The sequence below is a fragment of the Pyrus communis genome, chromosome 12 (assembly GCF_963583255.1).
Source record: "Pyrus communis chromosome 12, drPyrComm1.1, whole genome shotgun sequence".
NCBI classification, from domain to species: Eukaryota; Viridiplantae; Streptophyta; class Magnoliopsida; order Rosales; family Rosaceae; genus Pyrus; species Pyrus communis.
Window position 1 is genome coordinate 22,133,425 of NC_084814.1, and position 14,557 is coordinate 22,147,981.

General features: G+C 41.7%; 2 protein-coding genes across 3 annotated transcripts; one reads left to right on the top strand and one right to left on the bottom strand.

The window, feature by feature from the left end:
- Positions 1-783: 783 nt before the first annotated feature.
- Positions 784-4,664, bottom strand: LOC137711359 (uncharacterized). Its single transcript, XM_068450585.1, has 10 exons — positions 4,504-4,664; positions 4,330-4,404; positions 4,144-4,230; positions 3,990-4,046; positions 3,798-3,890; positions 2,848-2,920; positions 2,630-2,705; positions 2,396-2,486; positions 1,244-1,367; positions 784-1,142 (listed from the first exon to the last, which is right to left on the bottom strand). The coding sequence occupies exons 1-10, from the start codon at positions 4,552-4,554 to the stop codon at positions 1,138-1,140; spliced, it is 732 nt and encodes a 243-aa protein (XP_068306686.1). The 5' UTR covers positions 4,555-4,664; the 3' UTR covers positions 784-1,137.
- A 108-nt stretch (positions 4,665-4,772) lies between these two features.
- LOC137711357 (putative pentatricopeptide repeat-containing protein At3g01580) lies at positions 4,773-8,437 on the top strand. Of its 2 annotated transcripts, none has more exons than XM_068450583.1 (3): positions 4,773-7,535; positions 7,692-7,851; positions 8,011-8,437. In XM_068450583.1, exon 1 carries the CDS (start codon positions 4,834-4,836, stop codon positions 7,378-7,380), a length of 2,547 nt encoding a protein of 848 aa, XP_068306684.1. In that variant the 5' UTR covers positions 4,773-4,833; the 3' UTR covers positions 7,381-7,535; positions 7,692-7,851; positions 8,011-8,437. The 2 variants fall into 2 exon arrangements, with proteins under 2 accessions (XP_068306684.1, XP_068306685.1); XM_068450584.1 differs by having other exon boundaries at positions 8,016-8,437.
- Positions 8,438-14,557: the final 6,120 nt, after the last annotated feature.

Genomic DNA, 14,557 nt, shown 5'->3' on the forward strand with positions numbered 1-14,557 from the left:
AGTGAATGAGAACCTTCGGCCACCAATTGATCAGAGAACTTCGAACTTGTGTTACATACATGTGACTCATTGCAGTTGCATTTAATACTTCAGGGTTAAGAGCTTGTATCTGGGCCCACTGTTTAGCCACGTGTCTATATTCATTTAAGATCGATTCAGACTGCAAGACTGATTGTGTGTGTGTGTCAGCTTTGTTATTAGAGGTAGCTAATCCGTTGGCTTGTAAATCGATATTCATTTAAGATCAATTTAGTTTAATTTCATTTTATATTATCATTATTACTATCAATCTCACATGTATATTATGGTAATATTAAATTAAATTGATTTTAACAAATACCTATTAACAATTCAATGAGTTAATTTACCACTTCGACTTGTTATATGTCTAGTCAAGCCGAATATTGTATTTATTTCCTCTTGTTTCCATAAAGACACCTCTGTTTAATTACGTTTCTTAATTTTCCTTTGATTTATTCAATTCGAGACAACTAAACATGGGTAGGGAAGGAAAAAAAAAGATGTGCAAAAATCACTTCCGCAAGATCTTTCTGTAAGAAATTTTGAGCATCTCAATCCGCTTCCAACCGGGGATTCGAACTGTTTTTTTAGCTAAAAGCTTTTATGGGTCAATACCGTACAACTTCATTGATCCATTTGAGATCAAAGGGGTAAAACGACACCATCATTTACTGCTTGGCCAATTTCTAGCAAGATGACACAACTAGTACAATAATTTCGTCGTCAACATAGATATGTGTGTTGTCACGTTGAGCACAGGGGTAAAAAGGAACAAGACCATCATTGTAACCTTGAAATCGTCTGTTACATTTGAATATCTTGGCACGAGTCGAACTTCATTTGGAACAAAATGCAGAATCAATAGACAATCGATTAAAACGACGAATTCCCCTGCTTAAGTAACAAAATTTAGGTTAAGAGTTAAGGAATAGTTTCATACTATCTACTGCTTTAACGGGTTCACACAGGTCATAAGGCTCGTGCTCGAGAATGTTTTAGCATATGAGATTGTGATCGCGGGACTTCATCGTGTCTTCTTAACCCTCGTCACAAAACGTCTTCTGGAAAACACAACGGGTGAGTTTGACAGCTGCAAAGCTTGCAGGTCTTGCATTGTCATGCTACACAAAAAGCATTAAAGAGAGTTAGTTTCGTATCACAAAAGAGTCAGAGAGGAAATAATTGGGGTTTGAATCAATAGGTAACACCGTAACAGACTAACTTGATAACTTCAAATTCTGAATGAGTTTATCCACCATGATTCTCTGCTTCACTCCAGTCAGAGATTCCGAGTTCATGATTGCATTAGAAACGACGATGATCAAAGATGGCGAACCAGCATTGACCTAAATGTTAAAAAGAACCAAAGAGTTGTGTTTACAAACAGAAAGGGAGTTGTAGAGAACAAGTCTGCAACAATGAAAATGTCCCGAGAATTAAGTTTGGCCGAAGTGTCCAAGACCCAATAAAATCAGGCCTAGCAAGCAACGATCTTAGTTTGAACAGGTTTTACTAGGGGTGGTTCGGTATGGGATACCATACAGAAACTAGTATCCCGAATCCCAAACCGAAATTTTTCGGGACGGGAATTTGAAGACCAATCCCAAACCAAATTTTCGGGAATCCCAAATTTCGGGAATCCCAAAATATTTTCGGGATTTTGGGACAAATCGGGAATCCCAAATTGAAATATGAAATTATGAATTGTTCTTCAAATATATAATTCAAGAACACATTCATGAACTAGGAATTTCATTTCATTCACACTACCATTTAATTGAACACTGGCATGCTTGACTCTTTTTATCATAGTCAAAATTCAAATTAATTAAACTCTTTTTGCAATCTGTTGAGAGACAAAAGAATCAAACCTTCTGAAATCATCAGCCATGACAGCAGCAATAATAAAATCCACATGAATATCAACAGAACATGAAAAATATGCAAGGTGTAGGGTATTCTAGGTTGCTGAGCATGAATTAGAAATTACTAGCATCAATTATAAAAGAATAATATATATATGTGTATATATATATATATAATAATAATAATTAATATTATATATTTTCGGTTTGGTATGGGATTCCCGAAATATCGAGAAGCCAATCCCGAATCCCATACCGAAATTTTGGGATTGGTTCGGGATAGCATCCCGAAAATTTTGGGAATTTCGGTTTGGGAAATTTTTGGTTTGGGATCGGGATTTTTTCGGTTCGGTTCGGGATTTTCGGGAATTTTTTCCACCCCTAGGTTTTACTATTGATACCGAGAGAAAAAAATCTAAGATAATACGGAGATACAATGAATGCAAGGATAAACCCAAACAAGAACAAAGAATTTTACAAAAGTATGTAAGGGCAGTAATGAAGTATACCCAAACACGGCCGTTCAAACCAACTGCTATTTCAAAGGAAATTTTCTTCCCAAGTTCCTCGAGAACTGGACATCTTGGCGATCTCAGCAACCTGTAAACCAGATGACTGGTTAATTATAACATAGAAGGAAAGAAAAAAACCCTGTTTTATGCATTGGCTTTGTGCTTTAGACTAGAGTAGTATCTATCCCCTAAGAACTTCTTATATATCATAGAAAGGGAACTACATCTCACATTCTTGAAAGGCCAGTCAAACAGTCAAAATTGTAGCCATCTTTAAGGATGCCATACTCTGCTGCTTTTCCACTGGCTAGAAATCACACAACAATTTCAATCACAGTCGAGAAACCATCACAGGAATTCAAATCAATATTTACAAGAGCTAATACACAGGGTAAACATATAGAAATATAGTGCGTCCCAAATGAAAACGAATAAGATAGAAAACCAACCATCAGTGCATGACAACTCAGGATTCATGCCAGGGTTTGCCTTCACAACCCGAACATACAGCAATGTACCCACCTGTCAAGTAACTGATTAGCCATTTCTAAACAGTACAAAATATAAAAATAAAGCCCAGAATTTGAAGTTGAAAGTGAGTAATTGACTATTGTGCTAACTGCTACGGACCAAAATTACAACAACGAAAATACTTCAATACAGGAAGAAATTCCCTAGCGCTATTTGGCCAAGCAGCTTTTCTACATAATTCCAATTCTGGTTTTAAACTAGGGTTTCATAGCTTTAAACTGAACTTCCCATTGAAGAGATGTACCCCTGTTCCTTATCTCTCTCTCCTCCCATCCCCACCCCACCCCCAAAGAAAAAAAAAACGATTTATGAAAATTACTTGTTTCTAACAAACATTTTCTAACTACACTGGAGCCTAATCATGTTCTAATTACTTGTTTGACGTGGCTATGAACATCATTTAAGTTACAGTAAGTTAGAATCAGTCACTAATAACAAGATTATGACAAACTTTAAGCTCATAAAAGCTCCCTCATATATTTACAACTTTTATTTTACTTGGGAGTAATAACAACTGGTCTAAAACAAGATGTTTCGATTGCGAGCGAAGTATTGAGGCTACTGATGTTATGTAGATCATACAGTTGATCCATAATTAGTAAGTATTGACAACAACAACAACAACAACAAAGCCTTTTCCCACTAAGTGGGGTCGGCAATATGAATCCTAGAATGCCACTGCGCTCGGTTCTATGTCATGTCCTTCGTTAGATCCAAGTACTCTAAGTCTTTTCTTAGAGTGTCTTCCAAAGAGTTCCTAGGTCTTCCTCTACCCCTTTGGCCCTGGACCAATACTCATGTTTCTGTATACTATCAATAATATGAGTAGCATAGCAACGCATATAGATGTAAATTAAACTTTACAAACCTCAAACTTTGGTATGTTTCGCCTAGTTCCTCCTTCGAAAGCTAGCACCGGCAGATACGCCAATGTAGGTCCCTTAATGTCCACCAGAAAATTCTAAATCCAAACAAATACAAACCAAATTCATAAGCAAAAGACCAGCACCAAAGAACCAATAATCATCAAAATGCAACAAAGACATGTTCAAGTTCTTACATCTGCTCTCGAATCCGCCACGATTCCAAGTACCGAGTCCCCCACACAAGGCACATACTGTACAAAAAACCCAACAAATTTGAAATACCGTATGCAACTGAAAAAATTATACTTTCGTATTTTAAAAGAGTGAATTGGAGGGAAAATTGCTTACCCTTTTCTGAGATGTTTCGACCCAATACTTGTTCGGCTTCGTAAACCTCAAAGTCCCAGCCTTCATCGCAACTATTGAATCAAAATCCTGAAATTTTCAATCTTTTATTCAGAAATGAATGCAAAGTGAGGGAGAGAGGGAGAGGGGGAGAGGGGAAGAGGGAGAGGGAGAGAGAGAGAGAGGGACCTGGCGGAGGCCGCCGCCGAGCTTGATGGTTTGGTTAGTCATGTCGGAGAGGTCGAGAACCACATCGCCGGGAATCTAAGCACCACGAAATTCGAAATTACAGAAACAAACCGGAGAGGTTGCAGATACCGATTCGAAGCGAACCGGAGGGGAATAGGAAATAGGAGCTCTTACCACTGGCTTGTCGATGAAGCTCGCCGGCGAACCGGACACTTTTTCTTCCATTGAAATTCCGAGTTTTTGACGAGTAATCGGCGATAAGAAGAAGCTCTTTCAGCAGGCTCGAGTAGAAGGAAGACGACAACGTAAGCGGCAGAGAAGCCCGCAATAAGGGTATTTAAGACCCGCCATTTTATATGCCCTAACCAAAAACGACGCCGTATTGGCGCGCATAATTTGCTTATCTGTTCCTTGGAGATAATCCCGCGGCTTTTTACGACGGCTGCTTCTACAGCTCCGACGAGTTCAGATTCCAATTCGCGTTACCATTACGACGTTGTAGAGATGGCGTTTGTAGTGCCACAAGGCTGGTATTCAATTCATTACCCGGCAATACAATCGGAGGCGGCGTCACACTACAAATTCCGACGTCCAAGTACGCCGTGCTTTCTATCTTTTACTTCAAAGTTTCATAATTTCTGCTCCGGAATCCAATTCCTGAAAGCCCCATCTCGGAAACCGATTCTGGGACGTGGGTTTTCGCGGGAGAGTTCGCTTCTCGAAGTGTCGTCGGCCGGCCAGCTGATTAAGGACTACGTGGAGGACGGGAACTTCGAAGATGCAATCACCATTTACGTCAAAGTTCTTGAATTTGGTCTGCCGGTTTCGGAATTTCGATTCTTTCCCTGTTTGATTAAGGCGTTCGGGGGGCTTTGTGATGCCGGAAAGGCTCGCGAGATTCATGGGCACGTCTTGAAATTAGGAGTTTTGGATGATGTTTACGATGTCAATTCGCTTTTGGGTGTTTACTGGAAGTGCGGGGCTGTTGAGGATGCAATCCAGCTGTTTGAGAAAATGCGTGAGAGAGATTTGGTTTCTTGGAATACTATGATATCTGGGCTTTGCCATTGGGGAGATTATATGGGTTCGTTGAGGATGTTTAGTCGGATGGTTAATGATTACTGGGTGTTGCCGAACCGGGTGGCTTGCCTTTCGGCTCTCTCGTCATGCTCTTCAGTTCAGTGTTCAGTTCATGGAAGGGAAATTCATGGATTTGTTGTGAAAAGGGAGATAGCTACAGATCAGTTTTTGGTTAGTGGATTAATCGATATGTACATGAAATGTGGGGATGTAAAGAATGCGGAATATGTTTTTGGGAGCATTGTTTATGAAGAATCGATCATTGGGAATCCGGTGATATGGAATGTGATGATCTCGGGATATGTTGCGAACGGGCGTTTGCCACAAGCAGTGGAGTTGTTCCTAGAGATGTTAGAAATTGGTTTATCACCAGATACTTCCACAATGGTCGCCGTTATAGGTTTGTGCTCTCAACTGTTGGATTTAGCATTGGGAAGGCAAATCCATAAGTTCTGTTATAGCATTCAATTGAACCATGATGCAAGAGTTGAAACGGCTCTTATGGACATGTATTTTAAATGCGGTGATAGCAAAGCTGGCCTTGAAATCTTTCAAAGATCTCAAAATCGTAACATTGTCATGTGGGGAGCTATCATTTCAAATTTCGCTCAAAGCAGTCGTCCTCATGAGGCATTGAATCTGTTCCATAACTATGTATTAGAATATGGCTTTGTGGATTCTGTCATTGTATTGTCTGTTCTGCGAGCCTGTTCTTCCTTGGCTGTTAGGCCTAGAGGCATGGAAATCCATGGGCTAGTAGTAAAAATGGGGTTTGATTTAGATGTTTTTGTCGGAGGTGCCTTAGTCGATATGTATGCAAAATGCAGAGACATGGAGTCAGCTCAAATTGTCTTTTATAGACTACCCGCTAGAGATTTGGTATCTTGGAATGCCTTGATATCTGGATATACTCAGAATGAGTTTCCAGATGAAGCTTTAAAGGCAATCCTCGACATGCAGTCCGATGGAGTCAAACCCAATGCCGTGACAGTTGCGAGTATGCTGTCGGTTTGTGCTCAGTTGTCAGTCATGAAGTCGTGCAAGGAGGTTCACGGTTACCTTTTACGACAAGAATTTGAGTCCAATGTTCTTGTGAGCAATTCCCTTATAACTACCTATGCAAAATGTGGAGACATAAAGAGCTCATGGGCTATATTTGAGAGCATGCCTGAAAGAACTGAAGTATCATGGAATTCAATTCTTTTGGGGTTAGGAATGCACGGCCATGCGGATGAAACATTCGTTTTATTTGAGAAAATGGAAGCAACAGGAATGAAGCCTGACCATGCGACTTTTACAGCTCTACTGTCTGCTTGCAGCCATGCAGGGAGGGTTGAAGAGGGATTGAAATATTTTAAACGTATGGTCGAGGATTACAAAATTGAACCTCAACTTGAACAGTACACCTGCATGGTTGATCTTTTAGGCCGAGCCGGCCATTTAAAACATGCATACGATATTATTTTGGCAATGCCTTGTACCCCAGATGATCGTATATGGGGATCATTGCTCAGATCATGCAAAATTCACTGTGATGAAAGACTTGCAGAAGTTGTGTCTGATCATATCTTTGAACTCGATCCTACTAGTATTGGTTACCGTACACTTCTTGCAAACTTGTATGAAGAGTATGGGAAATGGAGTGATGCTACTAGGATTAGATCGGAGATCAAAGGCAGGGGGCTCAAGAAGACACCTGGTTGCAGTTGGATTGAAGTCGATAGTAATGTTCATGTATTTATGGCGGGTGATCAGTCTCATAATGAGTTGGAGGAGATATATGCTACAGTTGAATGTTTAACAAATGAAATAAGGAAGGCAGGATATATTCCTCAATCACTTACAGTAAGTGTTCGGCATGATGAGGTTAATCATGAAAATCTTTCATCCTTTAAAGACGACGATTTGCTGTTTCCGGTTGCAAGTAGAAACCATAGCCGAACAGGTTCAGCGGAATTGATGATTGGATGATTCTCAGTCAATTGCTAAGCCATGTTGCTATTAATAGAGAGGAAATCCTTTCACTGTTTCGAGTGATTGAGGAGGATTGAGATATTCCCATTCAGTGAGGCCTATCCATCTATCTTTGCAAGCGGTTGGCCTTTGCATATGGAAGCATTTCGAGAGTAAGTTTAACGTGAATTTCTGATTAATTTGATGCGATTTGATATTATATTCAAACTTTAATTTCAGTTCAGTTTAAGAATTAAAGGTACTACTTTTAGACAGAAAAGTTATGGTCCCTTTTTCCTCCATTTATATGATTGGTGTTTTGGATGCAGTGTTTTGCAGACAGCAGTTGGCCAGTTGCAACAAGTGGCTCAGTCTCCGCGGGATTCTGGAATTCAAATGATTAAACTGACGGATGAACGTAAAGTTTTACAGTCCTGTGATCATCCCATTGAAAGCAGATGAAACTGAATCATCTGCTGAGAAAAAAAGGTAAAAGTACCTTTTACTTTTGTAAATTGGGGTGCAGGATGTGGGAGGGGGCAATTTGGAGGAGATCTCTCAGTTAAAAACTTGAAAATTAAGCTGCATCTTAGGTAAATGCATTCGAGTTTGAAAACCGCAAATAAGTCTAGTTTGCTTCAACTGCAGAACAGTGTTGAGTGCTCATTGTTGCTTCACGATGGATGTTTCACAACCTCTACGACAGTTGTCATAGCTTTCTCAATGGGAGTGGCTACTGATGCTACATCGCAACCAGTGTGTTGAAAACGTGTTTCTAAAGATGTAGTGCAGCGATGGTTAAGGAAGAACCTTGAGTCTTTGGAATATCGTCGGGAGCTGCCTGGAGTTTCAAGACATGAAAATGTCGTCTGCAGCTGAAATAGTTTTCTGAGTTAGGTGTTTATGAGACTAATTTTATGAAATTCGTAAGAACCCGTCTGTCGGAAAATGTACAAATAACCTGCTCAACACTGTACATAAAACATGAAGATTGCAGATCCCGGTTATGTGAAAAGCATTTCTAATTTGTATAGCAGTTTCATTTGCCACTTTGCCTTTTGCCATCCAATTTGTAAACCAGGTTGAAAGAAAGCAAGTTATTGGTCATAAAATCATAAACCGGAGAAAATCTTAGGTATAATCGGTTGTATACGAGTCACAAAATCAGAATGAGCAAAATTACTACATCTGTTGTATACAATCGGTGATATGGAAGGTTTTTTGGAGAAGTCGACGGTACCCTCGAAAGATTGTAACGAGGCAATTTCCAATAGGTCCAGTACAGAAAGGATTGCCTGGAGAAAAAAGGAAGAACAACATCCACACAGCTGGGGTGTGGGGGAGGGACACTTTGACCCACCAACATTAAATTTCAAATCTTTTCTAACCTAAATATTTAGGTTGGATGTAACACAACAGCAAACTAGGTACGTACCCAATGCCTAATTTCACAACAATTTTTATGACAAATCCTTTCAAGTTTGGTGTGTATACCATCAAAATGATGTCAAGCCACATTAGTATGAGTTGGAGTTTTTAGGTTCTTACATATATTATCACTTTATCAAAAGAAAACTTTGGTACGGTTGTCTGACTAGGTCACTCGTTTGACACTTACAAGAAACAGCAACCATGCTTTGAGTTTGTATCTATGTGTGGGGCTTGATAGCATTATACAAAATGGTCCATTCCTTTGTATGAGTTGGAGTTTTTATAGTGCCTTTAGGTTCTCACATATTTTTTTTTGGTAAAATAAAATGGTAGTAGTGGGCTACCACTCCGAGCCGGATCGCTGTTTTTACGAAAAGCTCTTCACAAGAGGTTTTTTTTAGAAGCGGATGATCGAATCCCTGACCTCCCTAAGGATGGTACACAGAAGAACCGCCCAACTTGTGACCCAAACAGCTCTTATCTACTAAAGCTTCGGTAAAGTTGTTTGACTAAGTGACTAGTCTGACACTCGCAAGGAGCGGCACCAGTGCTATGTGCTTACGTGGGCCTCGATACTATTCAAATACTAAACAGTCCATTTTTTTGTGAGAATGACTTGACCAATCATATAATCAGACTGTTCTACTGAAATTTTCTTCCTTGCTGAATAATGAATCTTGAAAACAAACCCTTGGAGATTTCTTGACAACAAATCTAAACGATCAAAAGCTTGGCAATAATAAAAGCTGAGAAAACAAGGACAAATCTAGAAGTGCGCAGTAGTACAATTATTGAACTACTGGGTTGCCAGTGGGGTCCCAAATCTGATTGCATCAAAGATCTTCCTATGTAAAGCTGCAATAATTGATACATCATGAGATATTCTAAATAATTAATTAATACTAATCACCAAAAAATAATTAATTAATACTGAATCAGTGTTAAACAAATCTATAAACCTTTAATGTAGTAATACAAATTGTGATGAAATTTTGTTACCAAGATTTGGAGCTGCAATTACATAAATAGTGGGATACAAAATCGTATTGTGGACATCGAAATTTCGGTGAAATGAATGTTGACCAATAATTAAAATTTCAACACTCACGTGTCACATAAATTTTACATGTAGCGTGTGACTCAATGAAAAATCGAAATAAATTGGAAAAGTCATCAAATAGGACACGTGTCATTACTTGGCAGAAATGATTTATTTCATCTGATTATTTAAATCCAAAAATCAAGTTTTGAAATTCTATAAATAGGAAGCCAAGACATTCATTTAGGGGGAGAAAGAAAGGAAGAAAGGGAGAAAGAAAGGAAAAAAAAAAGAGAAAGAAAGGAAGAGGAAGAGAAAGAAAGAAGGGAATTTACATCACACCAAAACCTTGAAGCCTTGAAACTCTAAAGCTCTCAAGCAAAATCCCGAAGGATCAAGAAAACACTCTTCGTTCTTCGTCAAACCCTCCTTCAAGGTCAAGCCCCAACGGCCCTTGAAGAACTTCCGCCGACTCAAGATCAAGCCCCGACGGCCCCTTGAAGAAAGTGTTCATCATCCGTTCGTCCTAAGATCAAGCCCCAACGGCCCTTTGGATCAACAACCTCAACAAATCCACACATCCAATCAGTCTTCAAGATTAGGCCCAAAAGCCCTTGAAGATCCGCTCATCCATCAACCCTCAAGATCAAGCCCCGACGGCCTCTTGAAGAAATCCATACACTCAGTCTTCAAGATTAGGCCCAAAAGCCCTTGAAGATCCGCTCATCCATCAACCCTCAAGATCAAGCTCCGACGGCCCCCTTGAAGAAATCCATACACCCAGTATTCAAGATCAAGCTCAAAAGCCCTCGAAGATCCGTTCATCAACTGTTCATCCCTAGATCAAGCCCCGACGGCCCTTTGGATCAACAGCTCATCCACAAACCTACACCCTACGAAGATAGAATCAGAGGATCAAATTACAAAGAGATTGTAACCCCAAAATCATTAAACACAAAAAGATATTTTGTACACGGTATTCTTGTTTCTTGTTTCAGAAAAAATTCGTGTTTACAAATTTGGCACGCCCAGTGGGACGTCTCTACCTCTCATCTCTATCCTCCAATCATCGAAAAACGCAAATGGCATCAAGAAATGATCAAGCTGTTCCTGCAATCAAAGCAAAGAACAAGAACATCATCGCCGCAAGTGGTGATATTTCAGGCATCATGACCCGAAGTAAGGCAAGAGCTCTTTTTGCTGCGGCTTCCGCCCCTGCATTGACTCTGTCAAAGGAACAAGAGCACCTAAGCTACGAGCATGTGATCACCCTAGCCTCGCTAAGGGCATCAAGGGGGGAAAGCCCGAAGAAATACTCAGAGTCCCTACTCTCCGACGCTGATTCGAGCGGCAGTACAACCATGCAAGTCATGACCACTGGAGCAACTTCAATCGAGGAGCAGCTAGCTCAGATGAATGAAGCAATCGCAAGGCTCACACGGACTGTGGAAGAGAAGGACTTGCAGATTGCCGCACTTGTCAACCAACTAGATGCGCTGCCCGATGTGAAAGTCGACCCAAATATTGGCCTATTAAAGAAAGAAGACGACGAAGAAGAGGAGCCACCAGTGGAGAAAGTTGAAGAGAAGCCGAAGCTAGACCAAACAACGGCATTCATGGGATCTCTATCTATCCAGCAGCTACAGGAGATGATCGCAAGCACTGTCAAGACACAGTACGAAGGAAGCTCGCATGACTCCGTACTGTACTCAAAGCCTTACTCCAAGAAGATTGATTCTTTGAAGATGCCAAGGGGTTATCAGCCCCCAAAATTCATGCAGTTCGATGGAAAAGGCAACCCGAAGCAACATGTCGCCCATTTCATTGAAACTTGCAACAATGCTGGGACAGAGGGAGACTACCTCGTCAAACAGTTCGTGCGTTCGCTGAAAAGTAACGCTTTTGACTGGTACACTGACCTCGAACCTGAGTCTATCAACAGTTGGGACCAGCTAGAAAGGGAATTCCTCAACCGTTTCTACAGCACTCGTCGTACTGTAAGCATGCTAGAGCTGACCAGTACGAAACAGTGGAGAGATGAACCTGTCGTCAACTACATAAATAGATGGCGCTCCTTAAGTCTGGATTGCAAAGATCGGCTTTCTGAAACCTCTGCCATTGAGATGTGCGTTCAAGGCATGCACTGGGGGTTACATTACATCCTCCAAGGCATAAAACCAAGAACATTCGAAGAGCTAGCAACTCGTTCCCACGACATGGAGCTGAGTATCGCTAATCACGGGAAAAAGGAGCCGATTACTAACTTCAATAAGGAAAAAGTATTCGCCCCAAATGTAGACAAGACCGGGAAGAAGCCTGCTAAGGAAGCTTTCACCGTCAACACTACCCCCATCAAGACCTCCTCAGCGCCCATCAAGACCTCATCAGCGCCCATCAAGACCTCCTCAGCGCCCATCAAGATCTCCTCCAAGAAGAAAGCGAAGGAGATAAAGACAAGTGAGCCTTCTCGCACCCAAGACAGATACAAGAGCACCTTGAGAGAGTTGGAACAGAAAACGTACCCTTTTCCTGACTCTGACATGGCTGCCATGTTAGATGACTTGCTGGAAAAAAAGGTGATTGAGCTACCCGAATGCAAGCGTCCTGAAGAAATGAATCGCACAAACGATCCTAGGTACTGCAAGTATCATCGTATTGTGAGCCATCCTGTTGGCAAGTGCTTCGTTCTCAAAGAACTCATCATGAAGCTAGCACAACAAGGGCAAATTGAGCTCGACCTTGAGGACACGGCCGCAACGCATACCACTACAATTGCGTTTGGATCGTTTAATCCTGTGCCTCTCCAAATGACACCTGACCGTTCCCGTGAATGCTTAAGTTGCACGGCACCTCCTACACAACCATCACTGGAGAGAAGCGACCAAGATACACATGCTGATGATGAAGAAGGATGGATATTGGTAACCTACAAAAAGACAAGGAAACCAAGACCACAAGTCATACAGCCAAAGGTGGAACAAAGAAGAAATCACCACGGCCGCAACAATGCGAAGCCTAAAAGAAACATAAAGCATAATAAAACAACATATGCTAGGGAACCTATGGAGCAGGAGCCACGCATTCCCGTTTCCTTGCGTGAGTACTTCCCGAATGACTTTTTCCAACAGTGCACTACCGTGGCCTGTCACATGGTTGAAGTAGAAATAGAAGAGCCCTCAAAAGGCAAAGCTATTGCCACTGAGGTAGAAAAGACCCTTACACCTGGAGAAGGTCTGCCAACACACTTTAGCATCGAGGAAGCGCTACCATTGCCAAAAAAGATGCGAAGAGCACTAGCAGCAGTCTTGGCAGGTCCCGACGACCACGAAGTGCAAGAAAGTAACGACGAAGGCTCGAAGCTTCAGCCACATGAATGTGCCACATGTTGTGCCACCCATGACGTAATTAACTTCACTGACGAAGACCTACTGTTGGGATCAAAGCCTCACAACCGTCCTCTCTTCGTCTCCGGGTACATAAAGGAATACAAAGTCAACCGCATGCTTGTGGATGGTGGGTCAGCCATAAACATCATGCCAAAATCAACAATGACCATAATCGGCATCAAGGTGAATGAACTATCCCTGAGCCGTCTGCTGATCCAGGGTTTTAACCAAGGAGGACAAAGGGCGATAGGTATGATCCGAGTAGAGATGACCATGGGAGAGCTCAAATCAAGCACGATATTCCACGTGATTGATGCAAGAACTTCCTATAGCTTGCTCTTAGGAAGACCTTGGATCCACGCAAATGGGGTAGTGCCGTCCACCCTTCACCAATGCCTAAAATTTTACCGAGAAGGAGTGAAGGTGATCCAAGGTGATACCAAGCCATTCACCGAAGCCGAATCACACTTTGCAGATGCCAAGTTTTACATGGATGAAGAGACGGTACCCGAAGCCCTTCCGGAAGAGATCAAATCCACGGGCAGAGCAGCACCTAAAAAGCAGGAGTGGCAAGCCATGCCTAAAAAACAAAAAGAGCAGGCCGGGCCATCTTCAAGCAAAGATGATGACGAGTTTGCTAAACCTGCAACAACCAAAGGGAGTAGGATGCCGTCAGAAGGACCGAACGCACCCATATTCCGGTATATCCCGATGTCAAGAAGAAAGAATGGTCAATCTCCATTCGAAACTAGAAAAGCCGACACACAGTGGCACACGGATAACGTGAAGTTGCTCAAGACGAATGCAGTTTTGCCTCTGACACAGCTAGGGGGTGCTAAGGCCGCAAGACTACCACAAGGCTTCATAAAAGCTCTACCAAAGAAGGTGGAATCAAGCTTTCTTCCAACCAAGAGGACCGAGGAAGGTTTTGACCCTAACGCCTACAAACTCATGTCAAAAGCCGGGTACGACTTCGCTTCTTCTGCGGTGGCTGGAAAGAAGGTTTCAAACACTGTCAATGACGAAGAACGTAACCTCACCAAAACTCAAAAGAAGTTGAAGGAGCATGGTTACGGAGTTGACAACAACAAAGCCGGACTTGGTTTCACACCAAATGCACCTGTGATGATTTCAAGCCAAGCGAAAAACACTAGCACTCAATATGTCAGCATGAGCATTGAACAAGACCAAGAAGAGCCTAAACCCTCCCCTCGGACGTCGGTCTTCGATAGGATGAGCCAGTCAAGCTCCAGAACTTCAGTGCTTAATCGCATTGGTGGTCAAGACCGAACCTCTGTCTTCAAGAGGCTTAACGCGCCGACATCCCAAAGCTCTGTTT

Excerpts from the sequence above, each read along its gene's own strand:
- LOC137711357 (XM_068450583.1), top strand. The coding sequence starts at position 4,834 with ATGGCGTTTGTAGTGCCACAAGGCTGGTATTCAATTCATTACCCGGCA.
- LOC137711359 (XM_068450585.1), bottom strand. The coding sequence starts at position 4,554 with ATGGAAGAAAAAGTGTCCGGTTCGCCGGCGAGCTTCATCGACAAGCCA. Across the intron at positions 4,405-4,503 it reads GCTTCATCGACAAGCCAGTG|ATTCCCGGCGATGTGGTTCT; the intron begins GTAAGAGCTCCT and ends CGTGGTGCTTAG. Across the intron at positions 2,706-2,847 it reads TGAGTTGTCATGCACTGATG|CCAGTGGAAAAGCAGCAGAG; the intron begins GTTGGTTTTCTA and ends TGTGATTTCTAG.